Source organism: Schistocerca gregaria, chromosome X (genome assembly GCF_023897955.1).
Source record: "Schistocerca gregaria isolate iqSchGreg1 chromosome X, iqSchGreg1.2, whole genome shotgun sequence".
NCBI lineage: Eukaryota > Metazoa > Arthropoda > Insecta > Orthoptera > Acrididae > Schistocerca > Schistocerca gregaria.
This window is the reverse complement of record NC_064931.1, coordinates 830831255-830850122: the sequence shown is the minus strand read 5'-3', so window position 1 is coordinate 830850122 and position 18868 is coordinate 830831255. Positions and strand designations below refer to the sequence as shown.

Here is an 18868-nt window from a genome sequence, read left to right as displayed (position 1 = left end):
CACTTATTTAAAAAGGCAGCTAAAAAGTACCTGTTATGCAATACATTTTATATTGAAGGTTTACTTCAATAGACCAGAGTAGGGGTCTCATAAAAAATTGTTATACAAATAAATAAGTGTTAATAATAATAATAATAATAAAAATAATACATGCAACATTCCACATGAAACCTTCACTTTATGTTTTTTTCCCAACTTTTTCCTTTCTAGAAATACTTATCCCCAACCTATGCAGAGCACAATACTAACACCTCTTCCTCTTTCTGAACTCAACATCCCACTCATTATGGAGGGATGCTGACCCAGTTTTCCAGGATAGCAAATGGGAAGTTGTGGTACAGAAAATGGCCCAGAGATCACCAGTGTGTGTGTGTGTGTGTGTGTGTGTGTGTGTGTGTGTGTGTGTGTGTGTGTGTGTGTAGTGAGTGAAGTGTTATGAAATAATGTGTGTATAGTATGGGCAGTGACTGATAGTGACATACGAGTGAACAGTGTGGCATTACATTATTAAATAAGTTATTTGTAAAAAAGTATTGTATACCAGGAGTAAACCTAATGATTGCCTCTAACTAGAAGCCTGTAAATATATGTGTATATGATGAATTAGCTTATTTTAAATTGATCTAAACTTTAAAATGATGTGACCATCATAATGCTGTAAACAGAACCTGGATTCGTCTGAAACAATGACGTTTTGCCATTCGTGCACCAATGCATTGAGTACACCATCTCAGGTGCTCCTTTCTGTGATGCAGCATCAAAGGTCATCACAGCCATGGCCTCTGAGCAGATAGACGATGCCGCATCGTCATCGAACTGTTCGTGCAGATGTTTATTGTCTTGCAAACATCCTCATCTGTTGACTCAAGGATCAAAATGTGGCTGCACAAACCGTTACAACCATTTGGATAAGATACATGTCATCTCAGCTGGTAGTGATAGGAGGCCATTGGGATCCAGCACAGCAGTCCATATTACCCTCCTGAACCCACTGATTCCGTATTCTGCTAATAGTCATTGGATCTCGACCAACGCGAGTAGCAATATCGGAATACGATAAACCGCAATCGCGATAAACTACAATCCGACCTTCATCATAGTCAGAAACGTGATGGTAGGCATTTCTCCTCCTTACACTAGGCATGTCAACAATGTTTCACCAGGCAAACATGGTCAACTGCTGTTTGTGTATGAGAAATCGGTTGGAAACATTCCTCATGTCAGCTCGTTGTAGATGTTGCCACCAGCGCCAACCTTGCGTGATTGCTCTGAAAAGCTAATCATTTGCATATCACAGCATCTTCTTCCTGTCGGTTAAATTTCGCCTCTGTAGCACATCATCTCAATGGTGTAGCAATTTTATTGGTCAGTAGTGTATTTGTTAAGGGGCCTTGTATACCCCTATCCATTGTTTCAGTACACACATTGGTACTTCATGTATGCCTAATGACTTTTTATTTTATTTTATTAACAGTTTTATTGACTTCATTATCTGTGGTTCGAAGTAACAACATTTAATTTACTGCAACATTATTTACTGATGTTATGTTTGTTTAAGGTAATTTTTCCTGTAACTTCTCTGCAATACTTGAAAAATGCTCGTTTACATAATTTGCTAAGTGTTGTGGATCATTTATTACCTTATCCCCCTCCCTTAACAGTACGTTATTCTGTCATTGTTTGCCTCCCCCCATTTCCTTTTTTATAACATCCCAGACTGGTTTGCTTTTATTCTCTGCATTGTATACTATTTTGTCATTAAATTACTTTTTTTGTAGCAATCAGTACCTTCCTATTGATCTTTTTGTACCTGTGATAGAAATTTAAGAATTCTGGGTCATTGTGAATCTTTTTCATGGAACTGAGGTGTTTATGTGTTTGGGGAAACGTCTTAATACCTGCTTTTGTGAGATGTTGATACAGACATGCATAATTTTGGAAATGCATTTTCAAAATTCCATTTAAACAATGTATAATTTCATATTCACATTGGTTTCCTTATACACTTCATCCCAGCTTTGTTTTTCTAGTTCTTTTGAAAAAAATTTTATTTTGATTTTTGATAGATGTCGTTTGTAAGCTTGTAGTTTGGGGAATCATTTGATGGCTGATTTTACTGTTGTTATTTGACAGAGATAGTCTGATAGTCTGAAATATTTTACCGCTACATCACATTTTTCCTTGTCGGTATTTATTGCCACATGGTCATTTACTGATGAAGCCATCATAGTAACCCTTGTTGCACTATTGACCAAAAGGGACATGCCAAAAGTTAGAAGGATGTTTATGAAGGTGCTACTGGATTCATTTATGGTATTAGTGTTGATGCTAATGTCCCCACACAGGACTAAGTTGACCTTTGTACTTGAGACTTTGTCTAGAACTTCTGTTAACTTATTGAAAAAAGTTTCCACACTACCACTGGGAAATCTATACACACACAAAACGATTAATTTTTTCGTGATATCAACTTCTAATAGTTGTATTTTATTTTTTATTGATTGCATGTTTTGATGGAGGATCCTGAAGTCTGTGAAATGCCCCACATTACTCTTTCCAATGGTTTGTTTTTCTTTGTGACATCTTCTGTATGTGATATTGGAGGTGTTAAAATCTGTCTTGAGAGTGATTGTTTCAGCATTTTACTTTTTAGACAGGGGAACCTGTTGTCTGGATTTATCCGAAAAAGACCTTCATTTCCTACCTATTTCAACAGGTATTTGACCATGTGTGGCCGGAGATCCACCCACTATACATCCATGAATCAGCTGTACCAATTTTCCCTTCCCAGCCCTAGTACCTTATTAATTTGTAGTATAATGACTTTTTCACCATGTAACCTTTTTTGTGCAACTACTTCAGCTCTCACTATTTTTAGTGTGCTACAAGACTAGAATTTGCTCAATAATGCTTCAACAAATTCTTTATATGATTTACATATGTTGCTGAATTCTGTTCCCCATGATTTTGCTTCTCCTTTGAACCTACTCATCACAAGTTTGATTTTTTGTTGTTCTGCTGTGTTTTTAGGCAAGATGCCCTCATACTGTCTAATGAAGGCTAGTTCTTTTATGAGAGAAATGATGCAATTTATACACATTGGCATTATTTTCTGTGTCACATACATGAACAATACATTTTTTTACTTCTTGTTCAAACCAAATATGGTCTTTTGTTCATTTTCTGTTTTGTATTGCATCCCAGGAAGTGCTTTTTCCTCTATTTTTCTCAGTTTTCACTGAATCACCCTTGTATTGCCTTTATAAGAAGATTCTGCACGTGAAATATTATGACTAATTATTTCATGGTCATTATTGATACTCTATTATTGGAGTATATTCTATGTTTCTCATTACATGCATTGGTAGATTTGCTTTGCTCTTGCTTTATGTTACTAATGTCATTAGTTGTTGTTTGAGTTACTCCATTTTGATCCTGCAAATCCTTGATTTCATGGTCAGTGTACTTATTAATTTCTGACTTACAAACTTCTAATTTATTACCCCATTCTTGTTTTTCATAACCTAGTTTCTTCTTCAGTTTTCAATTCAAGGTTTATAACCTTTTGTTCCAGTGCATCAAACTTAGTATTAAGTTGTGCTGTTCCCACATTAATTTCCTTTAATCCATTATATTTTTTTCTTTTGTGCTACATTTTGTTCCTGAAAATTAATTTTCGCATAGACATCATATACTGGTAATCATACTGAATTGATGAGGTCTCAGCGTAATGTATGTAACTCTGCTGTTGGGTCATTACTAATGTTAATAACACAGTCATTTTATCTGATATTGTCATTCCAATCAATCACCTCATTCTGACTAGGTACTACACATCCTGGGTTACATTATCATTGTCTGAAACTAAATCTACATTTTTACTGTCTTCAGTATTAATTAATTCTACATTAACATTTAAATCATTTGTGGCTACTTCAAAAGTCTCAGTGAGATTGTTGGTTTTTTAATTCTCTATTTCAGATTTAATGTGTTTTTACATTAATTATTTTTGACTGAATTGGACATAAAATTAAACCCATATTTGATTTCACTACCATTTATTTGTATCTGACCCACTGAATCGTCCCTACTGCTGTGCAACTGAATTCCTCTTCTACTGTCAAGAGCACATCGCAATTCTTTTATCCAGACATTTTACTAATACTGATGTTCCAATTACAAATCTTAAGAGTACTATGTGCAAACATACAATTTATTCTACTTTTCTTCCTTGATGTGTTTATTGTTGATTCTCACAGCTGTTGGCTGCACCCCTAGCTGCAATTCTGCTGTCATTGTCTGCTGAAACAGACACATCAGATGTGCTCTATTCTGCTAACTGCACTCTCCACTATGTGCTGCCACTGCATATGTTGTCCATGGATGTCTCGTGCTGCTATGGACGCTGCCTCTTCTTGTAGCAAGATGAATGTTTAAGGGATGATTTACATGTAATCCCATCAGCCATGTACACTAACTTTTATTCTCGTAGCACTTCAGCACTTCCTATTCCTGATGTACAATAATATTACTTTCATAGCAACGAAAAATTTGATTCAGTGTCATCAATTAATATAGTATAACATTTGTTCAAGAACAATTCAAACACAGTTCATAGCCTATTTATCACAGTTCTTTTGCAGTTCTCAAGCCATTTACAGTTCACATGTACACAGTCCTTCCACAGTTCGCTAATTGGGTACAGTTCTTGTTAATAAAAGCATAAAAGTTAGCCTCCTCATTTGAAAACACTGCAACTTCAGAAATATTCCCTGCAAGGGTTGCCATGTATGGCAAGAGAGAGAGAGAGAGAAGAGAGAGAGAGAGAGAGAGAGAGAGAGAGAGAGAGAGAGAGAGAGGCTGGGTTACAGACAGCACTCAGAGTGAAGACACAAGTCTGTATGTATGACAGTACTGGGCAATGAGAGTCATGATTGAGGGAGTGGCAATCACCCTCTGCGCTGTGGCCCAAAGAGCACTAATTGCAGTGCCTCTTGGTCTTCCAGTGGCAAGACTGGTGACATGTATGACTATGGCAGCTGTCAGAGATGTAGTTGACAACAAATACAGTTTGCTAATGGTTGTGGTTAAACAGTTTACCTTGCATATCTGTGATTTTGTCGCCAGCAGTCTGGAAAGGTGGCAGCCTGCAAGTACACATGTGTGTTTCATATCGATAGATCCAATGCTGGTAGTTACATATACTGACAGGAAACTATGACTAGACCTAATCTATTCACATGTACAGTTATGGTAATTAATTGAAGATTAATTCACCCCCCCACCCCACCCACCCTCCTACTTCCATCTCTACCCCTAATAGTACTAAGGACCCATCGCTGTTTAATAATTCAAACAAAGCATTTATCTAACTTTACACAGACCCTTGTCAGCTTTCTTTATACTGACAACTTCAAGATATACACTCCTGGAAATTGAAATAAGAACACCGTGAATTCATTGTCTCAGGAAGGGGAAACTTTATTGACACATTCCTGGGGTCAGATACATCACATGATCACACTGACAGAACCACAGGCACATAGACACAAGCAACAGAGCTTGCACAATGTCGGCACTAGCACAGTGTATATCCACCTTTCGCAGCAATGCAGGCTGCTATTCTCCCATGGAGACGATCATAGAGATGCTGGATGTAGTCCTGTGGAACGGCTTGCCATGCCATTTCCACCTGGCACCTCAGTTGGACCAGAGTTCGTGCTGGACGTGCAGACCGCGTGAGACGACGCTTCATCCAGTCCCAAACATGCTCAATGGGGGGACAGATCCGGAGATCTTTCTGGCCAGGGTAGTTGACTTACACCTTCTAGAGCACGTTGGGTGGCACGGGATACATGCGGACGTGCATTGTCCTGTTGGAACAGCAAGTTCCCTTGCCGGTCTAGGAATGGTAGAACGATGGGTTCGATGACGGTTTGGATGTACAGTGCACTATTCAGTGTCCCCTCGACGATCACCAGAGGTGTACGGCCAGTGTAGGAGATCGCTCCCCACACCATGATGCCGGGTGTTGGCCCTGTGTGCCTCGGTAGTATGCAGTCCTGATTGTGGCGCTCACCTGCACGGCGCCAAACACGCATACGACCATCATTGGCACCAAGGTAGAAGCGACTCTCATCGCTGAAGACGACACGTCTCCATTCGTCCCTCCATTCACGCCTGTCGCGACACCACTGGAGGCGGGCTGCACGATGTTGGGGCGTGAGCGGAAGACGGCCTAACGGTGTGCGGGACCGTAGCCCAGCTTCATGGAGACGGTTGCGAATGGTCCTCGCCGATACCCCAGGAGCAACAGTGTCCCTAATTTGCTGGGAAGTGGCGGTGCGGTCCCCTACGGCACTGCGTAGGATCCTACGGTCTTGGCGTGCATCCGTGCGTCGCTGCGGTCCGGTCCCAGGTCGACGGGCACGTGCACCTTCCGCCGACCACTGGCGACAACATCGATGTACTGTGGAGACCTCACGCCCCACGTGTTGAGCAATTCGGCGGTACGTCCACCCGGCCTCCCGCATGCCCACTATACGCCCTCGCTCAAAGTCCGTCAACTGCACATACGGTTCACGTCCACGCTGTCGCGGCATGCTACCCGTGTTAAAGACTGCGATGGAGCTCCGTATGCCACGGCAAACTGGCTGACACTGACGGCGGCGGTGCACAAATGCTGCGCAGCTAGCGCCATTCGACGGCCAACACCGCGGTTCCTGGTGTGTCCGCTGTGCCATGCGTGTGACCATTGCTTGTACAGCCCTCTCACAGTGTCCGGAGCAAGTATGGTGGGTCTGACACACCGGTGTCAATGTGTTCTTTTTTCCATTTCCAGGAGTGTATCTAACATAATTGTTAGAGTTATACAGAATCACATTTTTGGGGCCAAGTGTTCTGGTAAGTTGTAGGAATAGTGGTTAATCAAGCATTCTTTTAGTTTGTTCTTAAATAACGGACAATGTTCAGCTTCCTGCCTGATATCCACTGATAATGTTTTATAGACTTTTTCACTTTGTCCTGAACCCTTGTACCCTAGAGACAGATGGCATAGTGCGGAGAAGATGGAGCTGTAGAATTAAGTGTTTGTTGAAGTATTTGTCAAAACATGCAGAAATGGACAAAGGGAAGTTTTTCAGTAACAAAGAGTCTATAGCCTCACCAATTTGTGCACTACTTCATCTTCATGAAAACCACAGAGTTACCTACTTCACTGGGTACTTCTATGATGATGAACTAGATCACACTTAACTGAATAGAAATGTAGTAGTACTACAGGATTATTCTAATTAAATTTAAACTTTCAAACTGTTGCAGAAATAACACCACTGTTCAGAATGCCATCAAATTGCAACAGAATATTATTGGAGAGAGGGGAAAACATATGGAAGAAGAAAAATAAACAGTTACAAAATGTAGCAATACATGGCCCTGTAAGCTTCATAATTTAATGATTCTCTACTACAAATGACAAATGAATCATACAACAATGCCTAAGGTGTACACTTGACGTTAAACAAACTGTACTACTCAATGTTCATGGCCCCACAGGAGTGATACTCTTAGTTACGTAAGCCTATCCACCATGGCAAGGTCATATCACATCAGATGAGAAAAATCGAATTTTAACCATCCTGAGGCAAAAACTGCATAGAAAGCATCAATCAAAATCAAATTGGATTATTAATTTCTGTGTGACTGGTATAAAACATGTTCAAAATGCTGTCCACTGCTTTCTGCAAGAAGTTGAAATTGTGAAACAGCATTTTCCACAAGTGATGGAAGTCTTTCCAGTGTCACGTTCAGGATGTGTTCCACAATGTGTGTCTTCAGTGCAGTGAAGTTGGCAGTCAGAACACTGTACATATCATGTTTCAGATAGCCCCACAGCCAGAAGTCATACACATTAAAATCAGGTGATTGGGACGGCCAGGCTGTAGGGAAATGGTGACTGATAATTCTAGCATTTCTGTAATAGTGTTTCAGCTGCTGGTTAATTGGATTTGCAGTGTGCAGAGAACTGCCTTCTTGCATAAACATGATCCCATCCACACATCCACGCCGTTGGAGAGCTGGAATGACATCATTGCACAAAAGACACTCACAGCGCTTACCAGTGATGGTACAGGGAACAGGACCTGAAGCTCCTGTCACTTCAAAAAAATTTGGCACTATGGTAAATGATGCTGTAAACCTCTCACCACACACGAACCGTTTCAGGATGAGGTGGTACTAGTTGATTTGCATGTGGATTTTCCGTTGCCCAAATTTGACACTTCTGTGTATTCACATGTCTTGTCAGATGGAAGTGGGATTCATCTGTCCATAAAATCTTCCACAGCCAATCATTGTCCACTTCCATGTGAGCAAGAAATTCTAAAGCAAAACTCTCTTGCTGGTGGGTCAATAAGAAGCAACTTGTGGACATGGATAATTACCAATGGATAGCAAAGAAGGATGTTTCATAAGATTTTACGCACCATGCTCATTTGTATGTCCAGTTTTTGAGCAATTCTCCATGCACTACATGTTTATACACTACCAATTGTCTCCTCCTGCATTGCTGTGACCGCTGCTTCCACTGACGTCGAATCAATTCATTTCCTCCCTCTACCATCTTGCACACAAAAAGAACCCGTCTTTCTGAATTTCTGAATCATTTTTACCAGACTCACGACAATCATCAAACCAATGCCTTTTTCCAAACCCTTCACGGTCTGAAACTTCTTCAGAGCTATGTGTACACTGTCATCATTCTTGTAATGCAGCTATAGACGCTGAGCACATTCCTGCATTCGCAATTGTGAAAGGAGGAATAACTGTGTACCCGTCGTGTTTATACCAACTACAGTGGGTTTTGCACATGACAGGTGTTTTCGTTGACTTATTGTGACATACAGCACCATCCACTGATCAATTTTCACACTTTTTCTTTCTTCTGCTATACGTTTTCCCTTTTCTCCGATAATATTCCATTGCGATTTAATGTCATTCTGACCAGTGGTGTAATTTCTGCAGCGTGTTGAAAGATTAACTCTAATTATAATCACTCTGTAGTAGATGATGATGATGATTCTGATGATGGTCATGGTTTGGTGTTCATAATCCTAATTTATATAAATTTCACCAGGTACTGTTCATTTCTGCCAGTACGTCTATGATATTGCATTCTTTTCCTTTCCTTTGTTTACAAAAGTTACAAAATGTTCTTGATAGCTGCTTAGTTTCATTGACCAGTATTGTATTTTCTTACAGGTAAACCATATGCTGAATCAGCTAGACACAAGAAATATTGTAAACCTAGCTGGTGGCACAGAGACCACAATGAATCAGGTATATATTCACTATACTTATCCTGTAGTCATGTCCGCAATTAGTTTTTCGCTTATGTGATATCTATAAATATTGACAGGGTAATGCTGTGAATTGTGCTTTGTATAGTGTGCAACTATAATTTTTCTGTGATTCAGTCAAATATTAGTTATATTTCTCAATGGGATTGTTTGATATTAGTGATAATGAAATTGTTAGGAAGAAATGAATGTGAAGTTTGGGAGACAGCATTAATTAATTCTATAACTATAAAGTATGCGTGTCAAAGTTCCTGGTTATTCAAATGATTTTATTTCAAATAATTATGAGTCTGTGAGAGTTATTCACTTTCCGAGGCAGGTGTATAATAACTAGAGTCCAGTTTTCTGTGTAAACACTGGTTGCATGAATTTTTGCATGTGTGGCCATTTGCTGGGTAAATGTATATTTTGCAGATGGTATAATTGGGACACTTGTAATGCATGTTATATCACATTTTCGAGATTTTTTTTTCGCAATAACGTGTGTGTCACCATCTTTTATTGACTTATTCATATGAACTGCGCCAAGATGCAGTACATAAGCAATACTGCAAATATGTTGTAGATTGTGAACTTCATAGTGAGCTCAAGTGCCCTACTTCAGCACGGTAGTTGTCTGTAGAAGTCAGTATACTTTGTGCCAATAAAATTAAATTAAAAAGGGTATTATTATTATTATTATTATTATTATTGTTGTTGTTGTTGTTGTTGTTGTTGCTGCTGCTGCACAATGCTGCGCCATATGTGATGAAGTCTGGGAAAGATATTAATTTTTTTAATCATAACTTGAAGTGTCTAACATTGCTAGCCCATGTGCTACATCATGTAACTGAAATGGTAGTCTAAAATTTGATTGTGTCAATACACTGTTACTAACAATGATATGAACATGGAAAACTGATTCACAAAATACAAATGTTGTGAAACTGCTGACAGCAATAAGTCATATGCTGCCCTTTTTCCACATTGGAGGTTCTCTTAAAAGCACTTGTCCATGATGCTGGATTTAGAGATATTCTTCCAGATTTAGATGTGCACCTACAATCTTTTTCAACCAGGTGGGGTACCTGGATTAATGCTGTCATCTTTTACTGTGGTAATTTTTATTATGTTGTCAGTAAGAGACATATTTTAATTCTTTATCTGCCTTATTAAATGTATTTAATGATATGACATTGCATGAATATCTGCATGTTTTACGATTTGATAGTGCATGAAAGTATGGGCTCTAGTAATAACATTATGAGTAATTTAATAAGTAAAGGAATTAACTCACCAAATAATTTAGGTGTTGAGTCACTGACAGACACATAAAGAAAACAAGAGATGCCTGCTAGCTTTCAGATGAAGTCTGGCACATTTTTTAATCAGCTAGGAAGTTTCAATACTACACACACTCCCATGCAGAGTGAAAAATATGGTATTTACTCTTGTATAAGACAAGCCTGAATATAAGATGAGCCCCCCCCCCCCCTTTTTCCTTTTTATGAGTGGTTTCTTGGGATAAACACACTCTGACTAATCAAATTTATAAACTCTTATTCATGAAAAGGATATATCTAAATAGTTAACACTATGCCTATTCTGTATTTATGCAATTTATTTATTGTTGACATTATGATATGATATGGGGAAAATAATAAGCAAAAGGAAATTTTTGTAATTATACTGTGCATTATCTTGCTGGTGTATCTGTAATTCTATACTTTGTATTTTCTTGCGTGTCCACATATGTTCCATCAAATGTCTGTATTTCACCTGTGCTCTGCAGGTATGTGCATGGGCAGGGGGATGGGAAAAGGTTGTTACATATGGCTTATGTTGACAACATGCAGCAGATCATTTGGTCAGGTTGTGTAAGTGGACATCCATTGCTGCCATTAAATGACAGAACAGGATATTAGGTAAAATAAAGAGAATATATTCAAATTTACAGTATACAAGGGGTACGCCTAGTGTTGGAAGTTACCAGGTTTAGGCTAGTTTAGGCGATTGAACTTCTAATTGAAATGGGCAGCAGAAGGGGAGGTGGCCAATCATGAAACGTAAAACTCGAGGCTTTGTCTGCCATGCAAGGCGTATGTTCTGCTTGAGGTCTGGATCACAAGAGAGTGATTCAGCTGTGTTCTGCACTGCAGAATGCTCCAGCATCCACACATGTGACCTGTATCCCACCCACGCTGTTTGCTAAAACCAATGATGTGAATTCGCTAGCAGTTTCAGCAGAGGGCTGAAAGCCTCTCTTGTCAGCAGCGTGAACTGGACGGAACTGCATTGGTTGTGAAAGGCAGGCAACTTGTGTCATGTGCACTATGGAAGTTGCTCTGGGAGCAAACTTGTAAGGATTTGACTGGGGTCTTCCAAAAAAATTTTATAAACCAGTTGCTTAAAATATTGCTTGACTTGCTGCCACCCTGTACATTGCTTACCCCTTCCAGAGGAGTGGTGACTCACATTGTTTACAAAAGGATGTCAGTCACTACTGGAAAGACGATTTGCCATAGTGGGAGCCTTAATGCTGTGGGAGGGTCCTGTTACAGTTGTTTTCATTTAGTGTAAATGGCAGGATACTTAGATGTAGTCAAGTTTATCGAATTTCATGAGTTAAGAAAACAGTAAAATATTAACTGTTAAGATTTTGTGCGGCAATGCAATAGCTCCTGTAATAACTGAAATCATTCATCGTCCAGATTATCAGTTCTTAATATATACAAAGTTAAAATCATTCCAGAAAGCTTCACAAAGGAGGAATGAACTATCATGGTTTCTGTAAGGTTGAGGAGAAAAAAAATCTACTACTAATTTAGTGTTTCAGTAGTAAACTCATTGTCATAGAAAGCAGAAGCTGTCCAGATCAGCACTGATCTTTTAATGGTTTACAGCCCCCCCCCCCCCCCTCCGCCCTGCTAAAATGTCTAGTTCTTTGTATTAATTACGTTTCTACGGAGTTGAACTAATACCAAAATATTAAGTGCAACAACAACATGACTTAATTTTGTTATAATCAAAGTATTTGGTTAAAAAACATAATAAATCAGCTTACTGCAGAACATTAACATGTGGTGTGGGTTGGAACTGGACTAAGTGCATTTGAAAAAGGGTAATAACTTAATTCAAAACTTGCTATGTCGTCAAACTATTTTTGTGGCTAGTAGTTGCACAAAGTTGCTCAGGCTATGAAACATTAACACATTTCAGTAAATGGAGGTGTCACTTACTAAGTCATAGAAATAGTGTACCATAAAACTTGTATAACCCAAACCTTATCTATATTAACTCATTTTAAAATAGAGAAGTACAAAGCCTTTTTTTATACCAACAAAATCATGGGGATATGGGTGAAATTAGGGGATAGCAAAGGCTGCACACCAATTGAAAGCAGCTCTCAAATAGCATGAGAAATGTGTTAAGGAAAGAGTTACATTTGTCATCTATGTAATCGGCATTAGAAACACCCTGCCACTCTTGTTCCTTAATAGGGTTTGAGAAACACTCTTTTACCGTTGGAGTATCTTTCCTACTTAGTTTGTAATTATATGTAACATTTGTTTGAGTGCAAAAGCCTTTTAGTGTCATAATTTGTGCATCATGTTCTGAAAGGGCATTCATCCTTTTACTAACAGAATGCCCATCTAGTAAAGAAAAATGAATGAAAATATTGTGTATGGCTGTGCTACTGTTCCCCTGCACCCTGGTTGAGAAAACAACAGTCTGCAGCAGATCATATGAATATATGAGATCTACCAACATCCTTTTTCTTGCACCATTATATACAAAATTCATGTTGAAGTTGCCACATATAACTAATTTCTGGTACTTAGTATAACGTGAGTCAAGAACTGTCTGTAGCTTGACCAGAAATTCTCAGAAGTCAGAGTTAGCATACCTATAAACAACAAAAATTATAAGTTTCCTTTCTTTGAGTTCAATTGCCCCTGCACAACATTCATATACCTGTTCAGTGCAGTGCCATGATACATCTACGAATTCAAATGGAATACTGTTTTTTATGTACATAGCCACTCCCCCACCCCACAAGGAACTCCTTGAAAAACAGCCAGCGAATCTGTATCTTGGTAAAGGAAGCCTCAGAATTGTCAAATTGTTTAAGTGGTACTCCAACATACCAGTAATTTTACAATCAACATATATAAGCAGTTCACTAACTTTATCTTTAATACCTCTTATGTTTTGATGAAATATGCTAATTATTCTCTACTTGGTTATCTGAGATTCTCTGAAGGTGATTCCTTTGCTAGAGGGACTTCCTTTAAGCAGGTATACCTATGAGCTGAACTGAATCTAAAAAGCTGCAGCTCTAACACCGCAATCCAGCATGTCACACTGTATCCTATCAGCTTTGGCAACACAAGTGCTCATTGTATAATTATGACTGTGTGTGCATTTGGGGTCTCAAGTCACCTAATACCAATAGTAACTGATAGACAATACCAGGATCATTAGACACTATGGTTGTCACATTTCTTACACGGCGTAGATGCTGATTTCACGTCTGCTTCTGATCTTTCAATAAAAATAAATCCCCATCAAGGTAAAAAGATTTAGTGGCCAACGATTTCGGACACCTTGCAGGTGCAGATTGAAGGCATAGGGTCTATAGAGCCCTTAAGGTGTTTACATCTGCGGAGCAAGGAATAGGAGCCTACTTTGATCAGAGAGCACAGAAATGATGCTCACAGAAAAGAAGAAGAAGAAGAAGAAAAAAAGAATTGATCATGACATGAAAATGAAATGGAAAAAAGTGTCATGAACAGCTGGGGACTCTGTGGTTATGAAACACAATGTGCTATCTGCACATCCCTGGAGATTAATAGAAAACTCTCAAAAATATAACTTAAGAAACTTCTCATCACTAGAACTAAGCATGAAATACTTCAACAACAACAACAGAGTTTAAAACATGTATAAGAAATTTACTGCATTAAACAGGTTCAATGGAAGTGAAATACAAATGGGGCCACCATGCTCACAGCATGTACTTGTGCAATGAGATGCAGCTCAGTGTAGTCAGTGCTCACATGTTGGAGTGGTGCGCTGCTACAGGTTGGTAGTACACATTGCCCCAGACGCTGGTATGTGCAGATGCAGTATCTCCTGAGGCATTGTATCCTATGCACTGCAGCGCCCAGGCTTGACTCACAAAAGAATAACAGCCGTGGGTTCTGACTGACCACACACCATCTAACATGAACAAAAAGTAAACAGCCATCCTATAGACCAGACGGTGAGAATGAATCATGTTTCTGATACCAGTGTACATGGGGAGGAAGAGGGAAGAAGGTTATTACATACAGCTTATGTCTACAAAGTGCAGCAAGTGGGATGATCTGGTCTTTCAAGTGGGCATCCAGGACTGCTGTTAAATGACAGAACAAGAAATTAGGTAACTAAATAGAATATATTCAAATGTATAGTATACAAAGAGCATGCCTAGGGAGGAAGTTACCAGGTTTAGGCCAGTCTAAGAGGATGAACAACTAAATAAATGGGCAAAAGATGAGGAGGTGGTTCATGTTAAGTTATGTTGGTGGCCGGTTATTAAATGCAGAGCCAGCGACTTGCCTACCAAGAAAGAGGTCTGGTTTGCTCAATATCTGGATCACAACAGACTGAGACAAATGATTTCTATATTGGAGAATGCTCCAGCATCCATACACATGGCTTGTATCCCATGTATGCTATTGGCTAAAACTGATGGTGTGAATTCACTAGCAGTTTCAGCAGAGTGTGAAGATGCTTTTGTCAGCAGCTTCAAGTGGACAGACTGCCTTTGTTCTGAAAGGCGGGCAACTTGGCACGTAGGCACAGCAGAAGTTGCTGTGGGAGAAAACATGTATAGATTTGACTGGGTACTTTTAAATAATTTTTTTTAAATCAATTCCCTAAAATATTCCTTGACTGGCTGCGACTCTGTACAGATGTTTACTCTGCTTGGATAATTTGTTTTCACACTCAGTACAAACAAATATTCTCATCTTAATCATAATAGTGAAGAATGTTAAAGTGGACAGATATAGTTCTGAATGAAAGAAGGGGAAGAACTAACAACAGGAAACAGTCAGTTAACTTGGACACCTGGTAACCATCAATTGCGTAACAATACAAAGAACTTCATTGCCCCCTGAGGTGTAGTAGTCATAATATTATGTAATGTCATTGATTGATATTTCATCTAATATTTTTGTTGTGGTGTTCCTGTGATGGAATGAGGTGCTTCATTCACACTTTCTCAAAAGCACCCTCCTAATCTACCCCCATATGATGCTTATTAGAAGTGAAGTGATAACTTCGTCTCCCATAGCCGAATGCAGTATGGTTTTGACCATTTTTTGCTAGCAGTCTCTCACAGAAACTGACTATCAAGTCTGTGTCTATTGATGTCTAGGTGGCATTGAACTTCAGTATGGGATCTTAGTACTAATAGTAGTAGTAGTAGTAGCAGCAGCAGCAGCTTTATTCATCTGTAGATCTCTTATTACAAGGATATAGGACATAACAAAGTATTTACAAGTTTAGATCAATTTAAAATAAGCTAATTCATATAAACATATATTTACAGACTTCTAGTTAGAGACAATCATCAGATTTGCTCGTGATATACAATACTTTTACTACAAATAACTTATTTAATAATGCAATGCCACACTGTTCACTCATATCTCACTATCAGTCGCTGCACACACTATACATGCATTGTTTCATAACACTTCACTCACTACACACACACACACACACACACACACACACACACACACTGGTGAACTCTGGGCCATTTTCTGTACCACTACCTCCCATTTGCTATCTTGGAAAACTGGGTCAGCATCCATCGATAATAAGTGAGATAATGAGTTCAAAAAGAGGAATAGTTGTTAGTGTGTGCTATGCATAGCTTGGGGGTAAGTATTTCTAGAAAGGAGAATGTTTGGAAAAAAACATAAAGTGATGGTTTTATGTGGAATGTTGCATGCATTATTATTATTATTATTATTATTATTATTATTATTTATTTGTATAACATTTTTTTTGTAAGACCCCTACTCTGTTTTATTGAAGTAAACCTTGATTTTTTTTTTTTTTTTTTTTTTTTTTTTTTTTTTTTTTTTTTTTTTTTTTTTTTTTTTTTTTTTTTTTTTTGGGGTGAAGATGAGTTGTGTCTATCTGTTGTTGCGTGGTCATCTACAGACCGGTTTGTGCAGTAATTCCCAATATTATTTTTGACGTATACAACTGACTGATAAATATATTCACATGGACAGTTAAAATTTCCATTGTTTTGAACAGATCTTTACAGTGAGCTCAACTAGTAGTTTTGGTTATTGTCTTTATGGCTCATTTATGGAGTTTGAAAATTGTGTTCATATTTTGTACATTTGTTCCCCAAAAACAGAATGCCGTAGCTAAGAATTGAGTGTACATATGAATAATATATAAGTAAAAGACACTGCATGTTACACACTGATGATAGGATTTTAAGTGCATAACACTCTGATAACATTCTGTTTGCAAGTACCTTTCTGTGTTCACATCCCTTCACCTGAGAATCAATATTCAATCCTAGAAACTTAGTGTTTGTTACACAGCCTATGGGGGTGCCATCTACATTTAATTTAACAGTGTCATTTTCCTCTTCAAACTGAAGTTCATGGCATTAGTTTTCTTTATGTTCAATGACACTTTATTGCTTTCTGACCAATCATAAACTTCCTTGGGAGTTTCATTTGCTTTCTCAGCAAGGAGTTTTCTTGTTTTCTCTGTAACTATAATATTGCTGTAATTTGTGAAGAGAATTTTTTCAACATGAGTACCACTACTGGGAATGTCATTGACGTATATCAGGAACAGTATTGGTCCTGATATGCTACCTTTCGGAACCCCTATATTAATGTATTTTGATTCTGATAAGAGCTTTACTAACTGTTTAGATCTATTTGAAGTATGAGTTATCTCTACTCTTTGGGTCCTATCTGGTAGGTAAGACCGAAACCAGTCATTAGCTTCATTAGCTACCCCTCTAATTCCTAATGCTTCTAATTTATATGATAGAATGTTGTGGTCAACTGTATCAAATGCTTTAGAAAGATCCAAAAATATGCCCGTGACACACTCATCTTTATCAAGAGCATCAAGTACACCTTTTGTGAAAACAAACTATGAGTTGCTTAAAAGATTGTATTTATTCAGGTAATTCATTAATCTGTCTGTCATAATTGCTTCTATTATTTCTGATAATGCTGGCAGCAGGTAAATGGGCTGGTAATTTTTAACTGCTTTGGAAATGTCCCTGATGTAAAGGGATTAATTTATTATATTTGTTGAGAGGTTTTGTGTAGTCACTATGCATTGTTTCAGTACACACATTGGTACTTCATCTAAGCCTGCTGAGTTTTTATTTTATATTTTTTGAACAGTTTTTTCGACTTCATTATCTGTGGTTCGAAGTAATAACATTGTATGTAGTGCAACATTATATATTCTAGTGTTACATCTGTTTTAGGGAATTTTTGATGTAACCTACTTTTCCTACCTGTGACAACAGGTATTTGACCATGTGTGGCCAGAGATCCACCCTCTATACTTTCATGAATCAACTGTACCAATTTTCCCTTCCCAGCTCTAGTACCTTACTCCTATTAATTTGTGGTATAATGACTTTTTCACCACGCAACTCTTTTTGCACAACTACTTCACCTCTCACTCTGTTTTGTGTGCTACAAAACCAGTATTTATTCAATAATGCTTCAACAAATTCCTTATATGATTTACATGTGTTGCTGACCCCTGTTCCCCATGATTTTGCTTCTCCTTCAAACCTACTTGTCACATGTTTCATTTTTGTTGTTCTGCTGTGTTTTCAGGCAAGATGCTCTCAAACTAATGAAAGCTACTGGTTGTACAGTTACCTTACGAGAGAAATGATGCAATTTATATACATTGGCATGATTTTCTATGTCACATACATGAACAATATGTTTTTTTATTTCTTGTTCATACCAAATTTGGACTTCTGTTTACCTTCATTTTCTGTTTTGTATTGCATCTCAAGAAGTGCTGTTTGCTCTATTTTTCTCAGTTTTCCCTGAATCACACTTGTGTTGCCTTTACAAGAAGATTCTGCATGTGAAATATTATGACTAATTATGTCATGGTCATTATTGATACTTTATTATTACAGTATATTCAATGTTTCTCATTACATGCTTTGATGGATTTGCTTTGGTCTTGCTTTATGTTACTAATGTCATTAATTGATGTTTATGTTACTCCATTTTGATCCTGCAAATCCTTGATTTCATGGTCAATCTACATATTAATTTCTGACTTACAAACTTCTAATTTCTTACCCCATTCTTGTGTTTCATAATCTAGTTTCTTGCAGCATCCTTCATTTTTCACTTCAAGGTTTATAACCTTTTGTTCCAGTGCATCAAACTTAGTATTAAGTTGTGCTATTCCCAAATTAATTTCCTGTAATCCATTATCTGTTTTCATTT

General features: G+C 38.1%; 1 protein-coding gene across 2 annotated transcripts in view; it reads left to right on the top strand.

Moving 5' to 3' along the window:
- LOC126299334 (uncharacterized) overlaps nt 1–18868 on the top strand; it is an 864357-nt gene that overhangs the window by 466751 nt on the left and 378738 nt on the right. For both annotated transcript variants that reach the window (XM_049991164.1, XM_049991163.1), the window contains exon 14: nt 9259–9336. In XM_049991164.1, coding sequence (XP_049847121.1) covers nt 9259–9336 — 78 coding nt within the window. The remainder of the gene's footprint in view (nt 1–9258; nt 9337–18868) is intronic.